The sequence below is a fragment of the Staurois parvus genome, unplaced genomic scaffold (assembly GCF_062004578.1).
Source record: "Staurois parvus isolate SC_StPar_1 unplaced genomic scaffold, SC_StPar_1.0 ptg000176l, whole genome shotgun sequence".
In the NCBI taxonomy this organism is placed as follows: domain Eukaryota; kingdom Metazoa; phylum Chordata; class Amphibia; order Anura; family Ranidae; genus Staurois; species Staurois parvus.
The window spans coordinates 2007620-2028900 of NW_028317972.1; the positions used below are offsets into that span (position 1 = coordinate 2007620).

At 40.6% G+C, this 21281-nt stretch overlaps 1 protein-coding gene across 1 annotated transcript in view; it reads right to left on the reverse strand.

The window, feature by feature from the left end:
* Positions 1-21281, reverse strand: part of ADAMTSL2 (ADAMTS like 2) — a 151744-nt gene that overhangs the window by 34235 nt on the left and 96228 nt on the right. Inside the window, exon 15 of the mRNA XM_089677047.1 lies at positions 11274-11487. Within this exon, the coding sequence (XP_089533173.1) occupies positions 11274-11487 (214 nt within the window). The remainder of the gene's footprint in view (positions 1-11273; positions 11488-21281) is intronic.

The following is a 21281-nucleotide window of genomic DNA, read 5'->3' on the forward strand; positions in this document are numbered from 1 at the left end:
AAAAAGAGAAAATAGATTCAATTGGAGGAGGTGGATGGGGGGGTTATTGGGAGAGGGATAGGGGGTTACGGGGGATGAATCGGTATCCCCTTCTCCCCCCCCTTTTTTTTCTCTCTCCCCCTCCCCACCTCTCCTGTGTTTTTCGAGTAAGATAAGTAGAGTTGGTGGGGCATCGGGAGGCCAAACAGGAATTTAGACACTTAAACCACATGCTGAGAGTGGGGGGTAGGAATGGGTGTCCATGTTCAGAGTGTTACCCCAATTTAGGAATCACCAGTGGGGGAATCCCACGCCAGATTCCAGGGCAACATATAGGCCAAGGGTTTTTTAGTAAGGGTTTGGGTAAGTGGGAGGGGGGGTGAGGGATGGTAGGAGGGAGCTGCAGGGGTGGAAGGGAGGAGTGTTGGGAGGGGTAGGATTGGAGGAAGGTCCATGAGATGGGTAGTCTATACCGTTATCCCTCTGAACAAGAAAGAGAGCAGAAACATAAGACAGCTATGAGCCTGATTCATTTAATGACATACAATGTGAAAGGTTTAAATTCTCCTACCAAAAGACATAAGATACTTAGGGAAGTTCATGAACTCTCTGCAGACGTTGTTTTCTTACAAGAGACACACTTATCATATGATACTAATGTCAAATTACACTCAAGTTACTACCCAACTTGGTATTATGCGGACTTACCAATAAGGAGGGCTAAAGGAGTAGCGATTAAAAAACATGGGTTTTGATGTGGAGGAGAGATTGGTGGACCCAGAGGGACGGTTTCTATGTTTAAGAGGGAAATGCGGGGACAAAGCTATACCTTAGTTAATGTTTACTGCCCGAATCAAAATCCAGAGGTATTTCTGTACGAAGTGTTGGGGAAAATGACGGAGTTTAAAAGGGGAACTCTGGTCTTGGCAGGAGATTTAAATTTTTGTCTTGATCCATGGATGGATACGTCTTTGAATGCGCAGAGAGGAGGAGGTAAAAAAATTAAGAATGTTGAAAAAGAAGTTACATCAAAGGCAGTTAATGGACGCATGGAGGGTGAAGCAATCTCCCAAGAGAAAATCAATACAGCCCTGAAGAATACGGTAGGAGGGAAATGTCCAGGACCCAATGGGTATACGGTGGGTTATTATAAGAACTTTGGAGACTTATTGGTCCCTAAATTGTGTACATATATGAACGTCTTAGGAGAGGGAATGGGAATAAGAGCAGAATAGCTGCAAGCATATACAATGATCATCCTAAAAGAAGGAAAGGATTGTTTACAATGCACTAGCTATAGGCCTATATCACTACTAAATACAGACACAAAACTGTTCGCGAAGGTGCTAGCTACAAGGTTAAAACAGTTGATGCCTAAATGGATACCTTCGGATCAGGTGGGTTTTGTCTTGGGAAGGGAAGGGAGGGATAATGGTTTGAGAACACTGTTTCTTTTACAGAAGGCAAAGAGAAAAGAGTTACCAACAATTTTATTGCAGAGAAAGCTTTTGACAGGGTAGATTGGGGATTCATGATAAATATCTTAGAGGCCTTGGGAATAGGGACTAAGATGATGAGTTGGATAAAGGAGCTTTATAATGGCCTGTCCGCTGAGGTGAAGGTAAATGGGTCCCTCTCAAGGTCTTTTAGGATGGTACAATGGTACAAGGCAGGGATGCCCCTTATCCCTGTTATTATTTCTAATGTCCATGGAACCTTTGCTGGCGACGGTAAGAGTGTAGATATAAGAGTAATTAAGATAGGTGAGATAGAGCATAAGGTAGCGGCATATGCTGATGATATGTTGTTTTATATTGTGAACCCTGGGTTAACTGTGCCTAACCTATTGAGATTACTAAAAGGGTACGGAGAGCTTTCAAATTTGAAAATAAACACCTCACAATCACAGATCTTGAACATCAGTGTTTCAAAGAATGTGACGCAGACTTTACAAAAAGACTTCCCATTTTCATGGAGGGAGATGGAATTAGGTTACCTAAGAGTAAAGTTGACTCCTATAAATAATATATATCAGGCAAATTATATTCCATTAATAAATGAAATAAAGGATGAGCTGAGAAGACTCTCAAGGGGAAGGGTCTCTTGGATCGAACGTATAAATCTGGTTAAGATGGTGATAGTCCCAAAAATCTTATATAAATTTCACATGCTCCAAGTCCATATCCCAGCATCCTTCTTTGGGATAATAAAAAAAGTAATACTTAAATATATATGGGCTAATAAGAAACTGAGAATTAGGTATGAAGTTCTGTGTAATAAGAAAGAGAATGGAGGATTAAACCTGCCCAATATTAAGAACTATTACACTGCGGTGATGTTGTCACGAATTGTAGATTGGACATATAATTCACAGGGAAAGAGTTAGGTTAAAATAGAAGGTATATTAAGTAATACACGATTAGAGAGGATTATCTGGATACCACGAAAGTTTTGAACTATGGATGAGACTAGTAGTACACTGACACAGGAGGTATTAAGAGTATGGGATAGAATGCACAATCAAATGGATTGGAAGTACAATTCATTGTTGATTCTCCTGGTGGGTACTGATTTTTTGTCCCGCCGGGGAAGGATAACAGTTCTAGGAAATGGTTTAAAGATATAGATGTACGTTTGGGGGATATAGTAGTTAAAGGGAAGTTGGGTACTTTTCAAGACTTAAAGAGTAAAAAATAATTATTTGTGTCTTTAGATGAATTGAGATATTGTCAGTTAAGAAATTTTGTTGCAAAGTTGACCCAACCACTGAGGATGATGGAGGACATGCTCCCGTTTGAAAAGATGTTGGGCTCTAGTATGGTGCCAAAGCATGTTACTTCTCAGATATATAAGATTCTTGTCGAATTGGGGGGGGCAGGTCCTACGCTGTTCTTAGAGAAATGGGAAAGGGAACTGGGAACAAAAATGAATGAATCACAGAAAAATAAAATGTTTAAATTAACACATGGTTCGATTAACATGAACACGGTTTAAATGAATTATAAATGTTTAACGAGGTGGTATTTGACACTGAGTGTTGTACATAAACAATGAGTAGAAGCCTCACCGTTATGTTGGAGGGGATGTGGATCTAAGGGAACAATGGCACATGTATGGTGGGATTGTCCAAAAATACAGGGGTTTTTGCAAGATATAATCCAGTTCATATAAGAGATTTTGGGGACAACAATACAGAAGGATCCGTGGGAGTGTTTGTTTTATAGGACAGAAGCATCAGTGAAGCAGTATAAAAACAGTGTATTATACCACCTATTCAGTACAGCTAAAGGGCTTATTCCAACATTTTGGCAGTTACAGGAGCCTCCAACAGTGAGGGACTGGTTAGACAGAGTGAAATATATAAATAGGATGGAGGAGTTATACCATACTGACAAAGGTAATATGGGTAATTTAGAAAGGATTTCGGAAGATGGTCTGACTTCAAGGCATCTAGAAAATATATGGAAGTAGTGGGAGTCCCAGGGATCTGATTGGAGGTAGGAGAATAAAGGGAATGTTTTTTAAGGCAGTAGCATGAATAGAGAAGGGAATAGAAAGGTTGGGGGAAAAGAAGAATAGTAAGAAAAAGGAAGCGTTGAAAGCGTGGATTGAGGAGAAAGATCATAGGTATAGAATGGAAAGTTGGAAAGAGAAGGGAAGAGCTATGTGGACCGGGATAAATCGTTAGGGGTTTTGGGGAGGGTGGGTAGCGGGGAGGTGGGATTGCAAAATTTAGGGGATTGTTTGTATTTTGGATGTAAATGATATTTTGCTGTGTTTCTGTTATGGGAAAAAAAAAGTTTCATAAAAGATTTAAATAAAAAACAAAATACAAACATAGTCCATACCCTAACTAACTATTGTAGGAGGTTGCACAGGCATACTTTAAAAGAAGTGGTGATGTTTGAGAACCTCTGGCTCTCCTCTGGGCTCTCTGCTCTCTCCGGCTCTGTTCAGCCGAGCCTTCCCCCTATTTAAGAATGTTATTAGGAGGAAAGCAGGCCCAGAAAAAAGCCCAGGAACGTAGATCCTAGCAGTTAACCCCTCCCCAGCCTGGGCAGACCAACTACCTACCTAAGCACAATAAACCATTGTAGGCACCTGCCTATAAGCAATGTGTGATTCCAGATAAATGAGATTGCATAAAGAGCAAAGTCACCTAGCTGTGCAGAGTATTTCAAGAGAGAAGAGTTAGCAGAAGGAGCAGAGTTCTCCAGCAGCACACTATTTCAGGGGCGGTAAGTTAGATAGCAGAAGGAAAAAAATATTTCAGTGCTGAGTGTCTAAGAAGAGGAGAATTATGCTGGCTATCCAGGTTTTTTTTTAGGTCATCCAGTGAGTATTTCAATGAAAATTTAAGCCATTTCGCTGGAACCGCTGATTGAATGTTGGTTTTCCAGCAGGACCATTGATCAAAAGCTGGTCATTCTGCTGAACAGACAGCAGTACACATGTTCCAAAAATTGTCTGGCTGCTGAAACCACTAACTTTCAGTATGTGCGTACCAGTCATCCAATGCAAAATGTCAGAAGAGAAAAAATAAACAGATTCCTCCACCAGCACACTGTGTATCAGGAGAGGAGAGTTAGAAAAAAGAGGTAGCAGAGTCCTCCAGAAGTACAGAATATTTCAGGAAAGGACAGTAAGATACTGGCTAGCACATTTATTACATACCTTCTTCAACTCTGTGTATACAAAGGAGCATGGGGGGAGCTCTTGTCCATAATGGGGATGGTATTGACACAGTCCCAGATGATCCACATTGGCTCACAATTGATATGATCCAGAAATATTTAGACAGAATAAAGGTGAATAAAGCACCTGGACCGGATGGCATACACTCACGGGTCCTTAAAGAATCGAGCTCTGTCATTTCAAAGCCATTGTTTCTAATTTTTACTCTTTATTGACTGGCATTGTACCACTGGATTGGTGTAAGGCCAATGTGGTACCTATATTTAAAAAGGGATCAAATAATTGTAGACCTGTTGGTTTAACTTTCATAGTTAGGAAGATACTGGACAGTTTAATAAAAGACCACATAGATGAGTTTTTGCTTGAAAAAAATATTTTAAGCAACAGACAGCATGGATTCATGAAAGACAGAAGTTGTCAAACAAATATGATTTCTTTTTATGAGGAGGTGAGGAAAACCTTGGACAGAGGGGTGGCTGTAGATGTGGTATACTTGGATTTTTGTGTTTGACACAGTTCCCCCCACACGGCAAATGTGTAAGGTAAAGTCTACATGCTTGGAAAAATCCGTATGTAAGTGGATAGAAAACTGGCTAAAAGATCGTATTCAGAGAGTAGTGGTTAATGAGTCATACGCTGAATGGTCTAGGGTTGTCAGTGGTGTACCCCAAGGTTCAGTGTTGGGACCCTTACTTTTTAATATATTTATAAACAATATAGGGTCTGGGATTAAATATACCATTTCAGTCTTTGGAGATGACACCAAGCTGTGCAGTGGAATAACATCCTTACAGGATGTCTGCAATTTACAAGCCGATCATAATGCACTGTTTAATTGGGCAACTATGTGGCAAATGAGGTTTAATGTTGATAAATGTTAAGTTATGCACTTGGGGACTAAGAATATGCATGCATCATACATATTAGGGGGAACTAGTGGTACAACTGGGGGAATCAATGGTGGAGAAGGATCTGGGAGTTCTGGTAGATCATAAGTTTAATAATGGCATGCAATGCCAAGCTGCAATTTCTAAAGCGAGCAAAATCCTCTCTTGTATTAAGAGGTATAAACTCCAGAGAGAGAGAGAGAGAGAGAGAGAGAGAGATAATTTTACCCCTGTACAAATCATTAGTAAGACCTCATCTGGAATATGCAGTTCAGTTGTGGGCACCAATTCACAAAAACAATATTGTAGAACTGGAGAAAGTGCAGAGAAGGGCAACCAAACTGTTAAGAGGCATGGAGGAGATCAGCTATGAGGAAAGATTAGAGGAACTGAATTTATTATCTCTTGAGAAGAGGAGATTAAGGGGGGGATATGATCAACATGTATAAATAAATCAGTGGTTCATATAGTGAACTTGGTATAGAGTTATTCACCCTGAGGTCATCACAGAGGACAAGGGGGCACTCTTTACGTCTGGAGGAAATTAAATTTAATCTCCAAATACGGAAAGATTTCTTCACCGTAAGAGCTGTGAAAATGTGGAATAGACTCCCTCAAGAGTTGGTTCTGGCCAGCTCAGTAGATTGCTTTAAAAAAATGCCTGGATTCTTTCTTAGATACACAGAATATAACTGGTTACTAACATTTAGGCTAGGTTCACACTAATGAGGTGCAGTACATTGCATGTGATTCGCACAGGAACCGCACCGCATTCCTGTGCAAATCACATGCGATTTGTGTGCAGTGCGATTGGAGCCATACATTATGTATGGCTCAAATCGCACCACACCCACTCCAAAAAGGTGCAGGACCCTAATTTGGGTCCGCACTAGAATTGGATGGCATGGGTATTCACACCTATGCGATCCGATTCTACACATTGCACTGCGTTTTGAGGACCGATTTGGGGGTGTTGTTAACTTAACATACACACCCGACTTGGTTCGCATGAACAGGGTGCGATTCTGATGCGGTGCGGAATTCACACGGAAAACACTGCAAATTCCGCACCTCATCAGTGTGAACCCAGCCTTATAGGTAAAGTTGATCCAGGGAATATCCAATTGCCTCTCAGGGATCAAGAAATATTTTTTCCCTTGCAGGAGCAAACTGGATAGTGCTTTGCTGGGTTTTTTTTGCCTTCCTCTGTATCAACTGTAGATATAGGATTATAACTTTTTTTTATGGTTTAACTAGATGGACTTTTGTCTTTTTTCAGCCAGACTACCTATGTAACTATGTAACATGCTGAGCTAGCGCTCCATCTAGTGCTCAGCTTGTTCAGAGGCGCAGAGAAAGAGAAGGATCCAACAGAAGAGCTGAGGATTGCAGGATATGTAGTTCAGAACGCTGGGTTTGCAGAGGGACCAATACTATTGTGAACTACAAGTTCCAGCTGGCTGGAAGAGGAAGTGGAATGCTGGGAGAGGATATATAAATCTGACCCTGGGAAAAGGGCTTGCTTTTGGGGCTAAAGCTGAGAAGAAGGACCAGGCTGCTGTGAATAGTGGAGTAGGCCGCGCAGTCCGAACGGTGTGGAGGACCTGCAGATCATCCATCACTAGCTTCCTGTCAGCAGAGTGACTAACTGGAGGCATGCACATCATCACAGTGGAATCCCAGTGTCGCAAGGTGATAGGTCAGGCGCTCCATGCTGGTTGCAAATTCTACAGGAGCCTTCAAGGACATCCTCAATCCCTTCAACCTCAGTGTTATCAGGAATGGTGAGGGTGAGTAGGCAGAAGCCTACACTGTACACTACTCACTGAGGGACACTGCATGCAGATCTACCTTTTACCATACAGGACATGTGACTCAAATATGCACTGCATGGGGAGCTGCATTTTTGTTGCATTTTTTTTACTGCACTGTATCTCCACCAAAAATACAGCAAGCAGGATTTTAAAAACCGCACCTGGCCCACAACGGATCAGTGTGAAGAGTTCCATAGGAATGCATGGCCACACATTTCTCTTCCACTTTTTTAAATGCAAAAGTGAAAGAAAAACAGATCAGTGTTAAAGCAGCCTTAGACAGCGAAAGGAGCACAGTCCTTGGGGTATTTCGGAAGGAAAGGATAAAAGGCCAGAGTAGGACAAAGCAAAGCTGTGAAACTCCAGTGTCACTTATGCAGGAGGTGTCACCCAGCTCTATATGAGTTCAGACATTCATGTTTTTTCTCATTTATGAGAAAAAGTCAAGTTTCTCTGCAGTAATAATAAACACGGCTCTTCATTTCACATGAGATAAGGACCGCCATGCTTTTTGAACCTCAGCATTACAAGCAATAATGGCTTTGTAGTTCTACCATAGCTAAAGTTTTCCCATGGCTACTGAAAAGAAAAATATATGAAAGTGTGTCATACTTTGGATGTTCAATAGTTAATCATTCTTCTCGTTAACACAAGGAATTCTGTCCAAACTTTGCCTACTTCCCAAACTATCAGTCTCGCTTCCTCCTGTGGGATGAAACATAAGCTTGTGGCATTTGATAAAGCTACATTAGCAAGAGCCAGCCTATCAGTTTGCAGCAGGGTAGCGTGTGACTGACGCGTTTCACATTGCAGGCCCTTTCATGCTTTTCTGATCCCTCTGAATTGGGTTGTTTTATGCTCTGCCAACTGGCACTTGGCTGCAGACACAGATCTAAATGAGATTAGCATAGGCAGTAATGGTGCCCAGTGGCTTCATCAAAGGTTTTGTTCCTTGCTGGGGATTCACACAGCTGCACCTGGGATAGATCAAAAGCTGCGGTCACCGGCAAAGAACTGCAGGGTGAGCAGCACACTCTGAGGACATGCAAAGCCACAGTCACCAGGGGACCCACAGCAATTAATAAATCTTCCCTTTGGTCTGAACAGGGGACTTGGCACTGAAAATAACAATGTCTTTAGTTTTACGGTGTTTTAGCTGCCCCTATATAACATAATTGTGCATGCATGAAATGCAAGGAAAGCAAACCATAAAAAAACATTTTTTATTGAATTGCAGATTCCTACATCTGTTCTGAACAACAGGTTCCAGCAAACCCAAACCGTGTCTGCTGCTTCGTGGACGTATCACTAGGAAGCTCAGTGTTGTAGGGTAAAAATTACACACAAGCTGCATAGTGGCTGCAGGAGGCCAGGAGCTTGAATTTTGCTCATTTGGCAGTATGTCGGAGCTCCAACTTTAGAGGTAAGAGACGACATTTGCAAATTGAGAATCTAAGATTTCGGGGCTCTTAAACTGGAAACTAATATTACAGTCTGATTGTAGAATCTCCACATACACTATCCACACAGGTGAGGTGCTGCAACCCATTCTACTCTCTACCAGGCTGTGATATGGTGCTTCACCGTGCTAGAATAGCAGTCTCCATCTGCTTCCCAATAGATACTTGTAAACGAATGTTGGCAGCAATTAAATCTTCTTGATTGAAAACAGGGAGTAAAATGTTCCATAGCAAAACTCACGCTACCGCATTTCAGTCCAGACCTTATTCATAGCCTGGCCATAATTTGCTTTTTACCTTGTGGCCGACAGTCAGGGATGCACCGAAATATCAGCCAAAAATAGTGTTATCAGCATTTTGCCAATAATGGCAGCTGAAAATGCACGATTTTGTGGCGATTTTGCCTGCCATTTTACCCGTGATTTTGCTGTGGTTTTGCCTGTCAATTTACCCGCAATTTTCACTGCCATTTTACCATAATTTTGCAGCGATTTTACTGTGATCTCTGCCAAATGTGACAAAGGGTGCTTTTTTTTATAGGTCTTATGACAAAAAAATGCATCAAAATGCAACACCTGTGCGTTTTTGATGGGTTTTCAATGCATTTCAGGCTTGGTTCACACCAATGCAGTTTGTGCTGTTTGTTTGTTTTGCAGTGCGCCTTGCGTTCTTGCATGCATGTTTTTGACGCTTTTTTTAATGCTTTTTAAAAAACGTTGGGCAGATAAAAAATGCAAAAAGCATCAAAAGCGCAACACATGCATTTTTAATGCATTTTTGTTGCTTTTTCCATGCATTTCAGGCCTGGTTCACACCAATGCACTTTGGGTTGTGTGCCGGTTTGCAGTGCGTTTTGGCAGAAACGTTTTTGCATGCATATTTTTTTACACTTTTTTTATGCATTTTGCTTTTTTTTTTTGAACAACTTGTTAGTGGACAGATTAAAAAGGCAACATGTACGTTTTTGATGCGTTTTCAATGCATTTCAGGCCTGGTTCACACCAATGCAAGCAGGAGCAAGCAGGATATTAACACAGCAAAGGAAGCACAACAGACCAGTGTGAAGACAACCGAATTTGAGGGATGCATTTTTCTGGAGCTTTTCTTGTGTCTTCTTTTTTTAATCACAGCCAGTGAGCCAATGAGGAGAGAGTAGGAGGTGAACCTACCCATGGCTCAATGTCTCTTATGGATGCATAGATCAGGGCTCGGGAGTGAGCATGCACCAGTGCCCCCATAGCAAGTGGCTTGCCATTGGGGACACTGGTCAAGAGGGAGGAGCCTGGACCGCTGGCGGGGGACCCAAGAAGAAGAGGATCGGGGCTGCACAGAGCAGGTAAGTATAGCATGTCTGTTATTTTTTAAAAAGCAAACCTTTAGGGCTCGTTCATATCATGGTGCAGAGACGTCAGTGTTTCTGCATGCATTCTGCAAAAGCACAACAAACTCAATTGTTCTCCATGTGCTCTGTTCACACCACAACACTAGTATCATGTGCAGATTTTTTCTGTGCAGGAATCTGCAATGTGTATAAAACTCATTGTAGTGCACATGAAAACTGATGTCTCTGCAAGTGAAATCTGCACGTCAGTTTCCATGAGCTTTTCTGCACATAGTGTGAACAAGGCCTTAGAATCACTTTAATAATATTATGCACACTCAGAAGCTGAGAGACAGTTTGTAATGTCAACCAGTTGGCAATTTAGCTACTGTGAGACTTCAGATGGACCTTGACTCCCAAGCTAAATAGTCAGACCCAAAGGTATAGCAAACACAGTGGCAAAAGTACATTTATATACGTTAACCGGAAGAGTACAAATAGCTAAAGTCTGAATAGTCAGATTTTGCATAAGCTGTGCTACAGATTTTCTTTTTCAGCAAAAAAAAACTCGCAGTAGGCATATCCCTGGTGTTCATTTAGGATTTAATAATAACTCGTAGAGCTATTTAACTTTCCAGCTCCGGCCAGCAAGTCTGTCCATTTACAGCAATAGACTTGCCATTCGCTGCAGACAAGAAAGCTATTTAGTGTGAACACTTGGCAGGTACAGACCTTCATTTGCAGGGACAGTTAGGGACCTCTATGAGCCAAAACGTTGTGAGCAAATATGGGACAATTACTGTATTTTATAAAAAGAAAAAAGATTACTGTTTTAGTATGTCTAACTTTATAAAGGTTTAATTGTTTAAGAACATTTTTAAACCTAGGGTAGTTAATTCAGATGGAAAGGTCAACAATAGAAGCATTTGTTATTTTCCTAGCGAATTCCTTTAATTTGTATAAATAAACACATTGGAAAAAAAGAAGTGAATGCAAAGAATCTTCCAGAGTAATTTTCAATTCACTGCTTGTGCTGAGCCTAAGCAAACTTGGCTTTCCCCGGACATAAGAGGAAAACAATGCTGTTCTTTTCTGGTCACAGAAGCCAGGTACGTACCTCCGACCACTCAGACATCTCCCACTGTGGTCCACACGCTGGGTTCCTGCATACTTTCCTCTCGTCTGGCTTGGTGATGTCTGCAGAATCGCAGAGATCACTGTACACAGAGCTGTCAAATCCAGGTGAGATCATCTTCCAACACCGCACAATCCGGAACTGGTACCCTTCTCCACAGGTCCGAGAACATTCACTCCAACTGCTCGTCTCCCACCTAAAAGAAACAGCACTAGATCACTTTTGGGCTGATGAACAGGATTCAAGCTACTGTGCATATTTACCAATGGAGATAGAGTTGAACCATCTAAAATTTTCTTTTACCTCTCCTACTGGTTAGATCTGTGCACTTCAGCTCCTGAGTCCGCACACCCCTTGTACCCATTATCTTTCTGCTGGATATGTTATTATTTTTTATTATGGAGAATGTAACAGGAGAAGCTAAAACACATAAAGGTTAGTGGAAACAGGCAAAACTCCCAGGAGGGTAGAAACAGAGTTGGTAAATATGACATGGGGACCTTGCTGGAGTAATCAAGAGATATAAAAATCCAGGGGGTTTCTCAACTCAACATGCTCCCAACTATAACTGAAAATACTTCTACGTGAACTGACCCTTTAATTCCAATTTACCATTTTGAATGCTGCCCAGGATACAATGAAATATTCACACCAATCTTTACATCACATGAGCGTATATTTCAATATTCCATCACAATCACAGACTATTTTAATATACATTTGTATAGCTCTGACATACACTATTCCACAGTGCTGTACTGAAAAATCCTTTTACATCAGTATCTGCACCAGAGAAGCTTATGCTCTAATGTCCCCTTGCAATACATTATTACTGCAATACATACATAGCTCAAAACAAATCCACAATGCTGTACAGGGAACACTGAGCCAGTTACATCAGTCTGAACCAGAGGAGCTTACACTCTAATGTCCCAACACAGTCATACACTTTTATTATTATTATATTTTTATATAGCTCTGATAGAATCCACAATGCTGTACAGGAAACACTGAGCCAGTTACATCAGTCTGAACCAGAGGAGCTTACACTCTAATGTCCCACCACAGTCATACACTTTTATTATTATTGTCATGTTTCACATGACTGTCATATGCCTTTAGTTGTTTCTATATTTTGTTTCTGCCCCTCCCTTTCCTTTGGTTTGGTTTATGCTGTATAGATAGCCCTTCCTCTTTCCCAGAAATGCATTGCAGCTCTAGCCTCATGTCATGGAGCAGGAAACATTATGATCTTTTGACCTATCGAATGTTCATTGTTGTAAGATTCTCTCAGTTTATGGAATAAACTTCACAAGATCTACAAGATGTCTTATCGATTGAATCACTGACTGTGCTATCCAACTGAGGTTGAAGTTATCGCTATCTCATCACGACTGTAAGTTACAGAGATCACACTATCAATGGAGAGATTGGAGAGACAGAACAGTCAAAAGATCAGTGGAATGCTTCATAGGATCCTGGCTAGTCAAAGGATCAGTGAAATGTCTTCATAAGAATCCTTGCTAGCTAGCATACACAGTGAGATGTTATATGGGTACTGGATATAACAGCTATAGAGAGTGCAGCCACCTCTACACAAGTCTGTACATGCCTTCAAGTATATCCCAGCATAACACTCATCAGTGTCAGAACAAATTATTGATGTGAATGTTTTACAACTGCAAGTTTATTCACTGCATCTGTATACATTACCACATGGCTTGCCTGTGAACTTATTAGAAAGAAAAAGAAAACCTTCCTGCAATCATTGCCTAGGAAACCTGAACTCAGCCACAGAAAAAGTGATACATTTCTCTGTAAACTTTTTTATCAACCCCTCTCCTTGCTAACATGATGCTTCAGGAAAGTAATATACAGTCTGGGGAAACTAATACACAACCACAATCAGAGCTTCATCCAGAGCAGGACTTAGATAAAAGAGAAAAATGCTTAAGAAATCCAACCTGGAAAGTACAAGTAAGTCTTAATGCTGACAAGGAAGAATTGCTGTCTAATATTAATGACTTATGGTCTAATACTGTTAAATGCATGTCTGCTCTCTCTCAACAATCTCATGATCCAATACAACTAGAGGGCGCTATCCATCAATTGAATGTTGCTTATGAGAATTATCAAAGACTGTGTGTTAAATATATTGCTCTATTAAAGCGGTACAACACTCAAAGGTCATTGGAAGAATTAATGAGTTTTGAGGAGCTCAATCTTGAAAAAGAGACAATTTAGTGGTGCGAACAAAGACAAAGGCAGACGTGCGGCTAAAACAGCTACATGAATCCAGATCTTATCACTCTGCATCTACTAGACGCTCCTCAAGATCTTCCAAATCCATACAATCAAGGTCTTCTACACTCATAACTACACTACACTAATAAAAGCCCATGCTAATGCTGAATTTTCTAAAATTCAGGCAGCTTTTGCCCAAAAGAAAGCAGAAATAGAGGCTCAGGCCGCATATAAGAAAGCAGAAATGGAGGCTCAGGCCGCACATCAGAAAGCAGACAAAGAAGCTGAAGCCATACGTCAAAAGGCAGATGTTGAAGTTTTGGAAAAACAATGTGAGCATGCCACAGCCATGGCAAGGTTAAGGGTCTTAGAAAAGGCCGTTAGTGAAAACAAAAGAAACAACAGTTCCAGACACTCAGTTGTATTTTATGTCTCAGATTCTTCACACACCTCTCCAGAACCTCAACTCCCTGTCGCAGCAGCCAAAGTACTCAAAGTCTCTTCTCTGCACCTGCTGTACCTCAAGATGATTTGCCCTTATATCCTCCAATATATCAGACTGCAGCATCTCAGCTAGCTGCAGACACTGGTATGTATTTAATAGAACGTCCACCTTACTTTGGCACCAACAGAGTACCTCCTAGCAAACGCACTACTCTACAAACCAACATGCCAATGGACTTTAAGCCAGCTCCAGCATTGAATGCCTTAGCAGCAACATATGTTCCCAAGTCACTCCACGAACGTCCACCAACCATCACAACCAACTCTGTTCCACCTGCAGTCATGCACCCAAAATATGAAAACACGGACATGTCACAGTTTGCTAAATACATGCTCCACAGAGAGTGTGTTAAGACAGGCCTCACCAAGTTTGATGACAAGCCTGAAAATTACAGAGGCTGGAAATCCACCTTTAAGGCCACAATGAGTGACCTAGACATCAATCCCACAGAGAAATTATATCTACTCATCAGATGGCTAGGTCCCCAGTCTACTGAAAGCATCAAGAGGCTCAAAGCAGTTCATATTGACAACCCTGCTGCAGGCCTTAATGCTGCTTGGGGCAGACTTGAACATACCTTTGGCAGCCCAGAGGCCATTGAAGATGCTTTATTCAAAAGGTTGCAAAGCTTCCCAAGAATTTCTGCTAGCAACAATCTAAAGTTTCAAGAACTCAGCGATATTCTATTAGAGCTTCAACTTGCTAAGGCTTACATCAACTTACCTGGTCTCAGTTACCTTAACACCTCTCATGGCATCAAATCTATTGTCCTCAAGCTACCATATGGAATTCAAGAGAAATGGGCAGCGCTTGGTGTAGCAATTGTACGCACAGAGATGGATGCGAACCTCCATTTTGCCAAAGGCCCTCCATCTTGTATCATTTCTACTCCAAATCAGCTTCCCTACTCCCTCTCTGTTGAGTGACACGTGGTCCTGTGTGCTTGGTTCAGAAGTGCACAGGCAATCGGGCACAGTGGGACAGCTTCATGGTTATAAATCCCAAATTAGCTGGTGCCCAGGTGTCTGTTAGCTTCTCAATATGAGATAATCGTAAAGCCATAAACCATTCCTTCACTGGGCTTCAAACGCATTCCTAGATAGCCATAAAACAGGCCTCACATTTAAAATCCACTTTTCCCTATAATTTCATATCTTAAGGTAAGAAATAATTACATAAAAATAAAGCATATATTTGGATAGCTAAGTTTAATGCGAGTCGTCTGATATCTTACACCCCTAGCTGAAGCCATATAGTTCTAGCTGGAATAGTAAAATATGGCATGTTTGATATCTAGACGTTCAGCAGATGATTCTGCATAATAATCTATCCATGGATAGAATGTTACATGTACCTAGGGAAGGTTATTGACCCTGGTATAACTTGGGAGGGATTTGGTCATAGCCTGAGTTCCCTGCCTACAACACCCCTCCCCAAATGAGGCGATTGGTTCTCTGCTGTAAGGAGACACCCTGCTGAGTTCCTAGAATAAGGCTGTTATGCTTGGAGCAGGAAGTTAAAGAATTCTCCCTTTTAACATCGGAACCAACTTGGAAACTTGATCTGCTTAACCCAGGATGTTTGGCAAGTACTCTACCTCTCTAAACTTCTTTCTGTTATCTCTTTGCTGTGTTATTGCTCTCTGTATTTATATATCTATATATTGGCTACATCTTTTTCTGTAAATACGTTTATTGCACCATTTTGACCTTTTTAGTAATAAATCTTAATTTTCTGAAAAGTGTTGAACTGTTTCTAAAGCTCTTTAAAGCAAACTAAGAATCCCTGTCTCTGAAGAGTGCTACTGTGTGTTTTAAAACTTCTGTATATCTCTGCCTGCGGTAACAGTGTGTATACAGACGCGTATTCAAACATCATAGTGTTATTGCTAGTATTGGCGAGTTTCCTCCTTTTCTCTACAAAAAGGCAGTGGTGGCAGTGTGAAGGGTTAATTGCATAATTAACCTGACCCAGTAACAATCGCTCTCAGGATGCATGTACATAGATTGTGGTCCATTAGCTGGAAAATCTTTGTGCAGGGTGCAGCTGAACGTGGTATTGTTATGCACGTGACAGCGCGGTTTTAGATTGGCTAGTCCTTCGGTCACGAGTTGGTGAGAAGGGCTAGGGGTCTGACGCCACGACCGTCACACTTGGATCAAAGTATAAGGAAGAACATAGAGTTGCATTTCCTCCTTTTTCCTACTTCTGCGAGTTCATCAAAAGGATTGCAGACACTAAGAATGACCCACGTTTTTCATATGGGGACTGTAACCTTCTCAGTACACTCTCTCCAAGACTTACGAACACACGTATGTTGCACAGAGACCGTAGAGGTCCAACCTTAGTGAAAAGGACTAATGTTCTACCCACACCTGCTACAGTTCTTGAAAAGACTGATCAAAACAAGAGAATTGAGGACCCAAATCGCAAGTGTCCAATACATAACAAACCACATCCACTTAAGAAATGTATCGGCTTCAGAAAGAAAACCCTCCAATAACGTAAGGAACTTTTGAAGGAATTTGGGGTTTGCTACAAATGCTGTGCCTCCACAGAACACTTTGTAAAGGACTGTAAAGCGATCATCAAATGTAAAGAGTGTGACAGTGATAACCATGTGCAAGCTTTTCATCAATATCCGCACAACGCTACTACACTCACAAACAATCTTCCTGAGGCAAAGCAAGGCGGGGAGCATCCAGATCAAGCAGCACCTACCACCCCAGTGTTCTCTACATGTACAGAGGTCTGTGGAGAAGGATTCTGCAACAAATCTTGTGCAAAGATATGCTTGGTCTGTGTATACCCCAAAGGTCAACCTGAAAAGGCCATAAGACTGTATACTATTCTGGATGATCAGAGTAACAGATCTCTTGCAAGAACACAGTTTTTTGAACTGTTGAACATAACTGGAGATGCTCTGCCTTATACTCTAAGCACTTGTTTCTGCACTGCAGAAGTCTTAGGTAGGAGAGCAAGTGGTCTTGTAGTTGCTCCTCTGAATGACAATGTGGAAATATCTTTCCCCACTATCACTGAGTGCAACTAAATTCCAAGCATCAAAGAAGAGATCCCTACTCCTGAAGCTGCTTTTAACCATTCTCACTTAAAGCACATAGCCAACCAAATACCAGCCCTCGATGAAAGTGCTGATATCCTGCTGTTACTTGGTCGAGACATCCTAAGGGTGCACAAAATTCGTCATCAAATCAACGGTCTACACAATGCACCATATGCTCAGCATCTGGATCTAGGATGGGTCATCATAGGCAATGTCTTTCTAGACAAGGACAGGAGGTCCTACTCAGTCTCTTCCTTTAAAACACCTTTCCTGTCAAATGGACAAACAACGTTCTGCACAACGACCACATAAATATATTGTGAAAGAAAGACTGTTTGAAAAAGGTGCACAAAAGCACATCATACAAGACAATAAGAAAGCTCTTTTTTTTAAATTAATATTTTATTAAATTTTACGTTTCATCTATTCCATCAATAAAAACAACATCTGTTATTCAACTATTTTCACCCAAATACAAAAATTCAAAACTCCCCCCTGCCCCCCACCCTATCCCAATCCATACCTCCCCTTCCCTCCCCTCACCCCCCCCTCTCCACTCAGCATCGTTCCCCTCTCTTTTATAGTCCTAGGGTTTTCTTCCATTCCTGTTTCCTATATGTTTTCAATTACTTTAACTTTCTTAAACTCCTTCCATTTTTTACATTTTTCATGAAACCACTCCATTTTATCCTCATCAATATTGTATAGTTCCTCCATTCTATATATCTGATCTACCTTTCTTTATCCAATCCATTGTTTTTGGTACTTCTTCTTCCCTCCAAAATTTAGGAAACTTTTTGCTGCGTTAATATATTTCAATAACCCAGAATTTTTGTATTTTTCAACCGTTAGCTCTGTTCCATGTAATAGACATATCCCTGGTTCCCTTGGTATTTTTATCCCAGTTATTTCCTGTATCTGGTGGATTATTTCTTCCCAATATTTTTGGATTTTATAACACTCCCACCAAATGTGACCTACTGTGCCCTGTTCCCCACATCCCCTCCAACATAACGGTGATTTAATCCCTATTTTGTTTGTGTACTATATTTGGTGTCATATACCACCTCGCTAAACATTTATAAGTCGTCTCTACATCCTTCATACTTATATTACCATGTGTTAACTTATAAATCTTTTTTTGTTTCTCTTCCTCTATCCTTAATCCTAATTCCCTTTCCCATCTCTCCATATATGCAGGGACCGTGTTTGTTGTTAACTTAGTAAAAATGTTATATATTTTCGAGGTTCCTTGCTTCCCACCCCCCCGTGTACTAAACAAAAGTTCAAATGGATTCCAATTTCCTTTCTTCCTTAAAGGCCTAGGGAGTTTTTCTACAAAATGTTTCATTTGTAAATGCCATCATTTTTAATGAACAGCTCCTTATTCTTTTTCATTTCTGCTAGGGTACAAATTTCCTCACCTTTCATTATATCTTTTAATTGTGCATCACCTTTTTTTATCCATCTCCCAGCAACCTTTTCATTCCCTGGCAGGAAGAAATATGTGTGCATCAACAATGAGTCAAATTATCATCCCATCTGTTTGTGCATTGTGTCCCACACTTTCAAAACAATTCTTGTGTATATATACCTGTGCTGTCTTTCATTCCACGACAATGAGGTGGCAACCACATTATCTTATTCAAATGTGTTTTACTTAATGTGTTTTCTATACATATCCAACTTTTCCCCTGTGCATTGTGTATCCAATCAAAAATTCGAGCTATCAATACTGAATTATAATATCTTTTAAAATCAGGAACACCCAATCCACCATTTTCTTTGTCTCTAGTTAGAACTTCGTGACTTTTTTTTTTTGTCCCCCACCCACCCACTCTGCATTCCTCCATTGCATCTTTCCCTAAGTAAAGGGTACCTTCACATGTCTCTCCCTATTGCTTCATATACTTCTTTTTGTGCACAAAATCTTCCCATTTTCCCCACCTCCTATAGTATAACCCCATCTTGTCTTCTTGCATATAATACAATTTCTCCATCTTACATATCTGATTCACTCTCTCTACCCAATCCTTTTCTCACGGCACCTCTGAGCTATGCCAAAACTTAGGTATCAGACCCTTTGCCGCATTCACATAGTACCATATAATCAAATCCTTGTATTTATTCACTGGTAACTCTGTACTGTGTAATAGACACACTTCTGGATCCAATCCTATCTTTATCTCAGAAATTTTCCCTATTAAATTAATCATTATCTCCCAAAAGCCTTGAATCTTTGGGCCCTCCCACCATATGTGATACCACATACCCATCTTTCCACACCCCCGCCAACACTCTGGTGCTCTTTCCCCACACATTTTATATTCAACGTTCGGTGTAATGTGCCATCTTGTCAAACACTTATAATTTACCTCCACCTCTCTCATGCTTACATTTTCGTGTGTGAGTCTATATATTTTCCTCTGTTTATCCTCATCTATCTCTATTCCCAAATCCCTTTCCCATTTTACTATATACATTGGTTTTATGTGTGTGTCTAACTCAGTGAGAATCTTATACATTTTTGCCGTGCCCCGTCTCCCATCTCCCCATGATTCCAACAACCTCTCAAACGAATTCCAATTCTTTCTCACTCTCAGGGGTTTCGGAAGGCACTCAACAAAGTGTTTTAATTGGTGATATCTCCACTCATCTATCTTAATAAAAAGTTCCCTTTTATCCTTCTTTAAATCCTTAAGTGTTCTCAATTCCTGCCCACCCATATTATCCCTTAGTTGAATGTCCTCCTTTTTAAACCATTTTCCTACACTCCCATTTCATAAACTTGTGCAAAATTATCCCAAACCTTTAAAACATTTAATATATAAACACGCGTGGTATCTTTTAAACCTCTGTATTGTGCGGGTACCCATATGATTTTACTCAAGTTAACTCCACTTAATTCATTTTCAATCTTGACCCACCTTTTCCCCTCTGGGTTGTGTGTCCAGTCATAAATTCTTGCTAAGACTACTGCTCTATAGTACCTTTTGAAATCTGGCACTCCCAATCCTCCCCTCTCTTTACTTCTACTCATCAAATCATAAGATATTCTAGGTTTTTTATTTTTCCATATATATCTTGTTATCATCTTTTTAATTACTTTGAAAAAAACCTCCGGATGTCTAATTGGGATCATCTGAAATTTATACAGGATTTTAGGTACAATTACCATTTTTATCAGATTTATGCGCCCTAACCAAGACGAGTTACCCCCTCCCAATTTCTTCAATTCCTCCTTAATCTCATTTAAAAGTGCAATATAATTTGATTTATATGAATTCGTATATGAAGCAGTAAGTTTAACCCCTAAATATTTTATCTCTCTATCTTTCCATATAAAAGGGAATTCTTTTTGTATCTTTTCTTTCTTACTGTTTGGAAGATTTACATTTAATATTTCAGTTTTTGTTGGGTTAATTTTCAGATTTGATAACTCCCCATACTCCTTTAAGCTCTTCATTAAATTTGGGAGTGTTATCCTAGGATTTCCCACGTAGAACAACAGGTCGTCCGCAAAAGCTGCCACTTTATGTTCAATTTCTCCTATCTGTATTCCTTTTATATCCATATTTTTCCTAATTGTTGCCAGCAAAGGTTCCAATGATAACACATAGAGCAATGGGGACAGTGGGCATCCCTGTCTTGTTCCATTTGACAACCCAATAGGCTCCGACCTTTCTCTGTTAACCAAAATAACCGCGGAGGGCTCTCTATACAATTTTCCTATCCACACCCTTATTCTAACTCCCACTCCTATAATCTCCAGAGTGTCCATCATAAAGCTCCAGTCTACTCTATCGAATGCCTTCTCAGCATTGATCGAGAGCACCACTGCTGGGGTTTTCCCCTTCCTAGCTTTCTGGATAAGCAACAAAGTTCTGATCCCATTGTCTCTACCCTCCTTCCCTGGTACAAATCCCACCTGGTCCCCCTGAATCCATTCTGGCATTAAATCTTTCATTCTGTTTGCTAAAACCTTTGCATATAACTTTGTGTCTATGTTCAAAAGTGAGATTGGTCTATAGCAAGAGCACTGAGAAGCATCCTTCCCTTCCTTATGAATAAGCGCCACATGGGCCTGTAGGGATTCCCGCCTTATCTCCATCTCCTCACCCAGGGCGTTCATATAATCCTTCAACTTAGGTATTAACAATTCACTATATTTTTTATA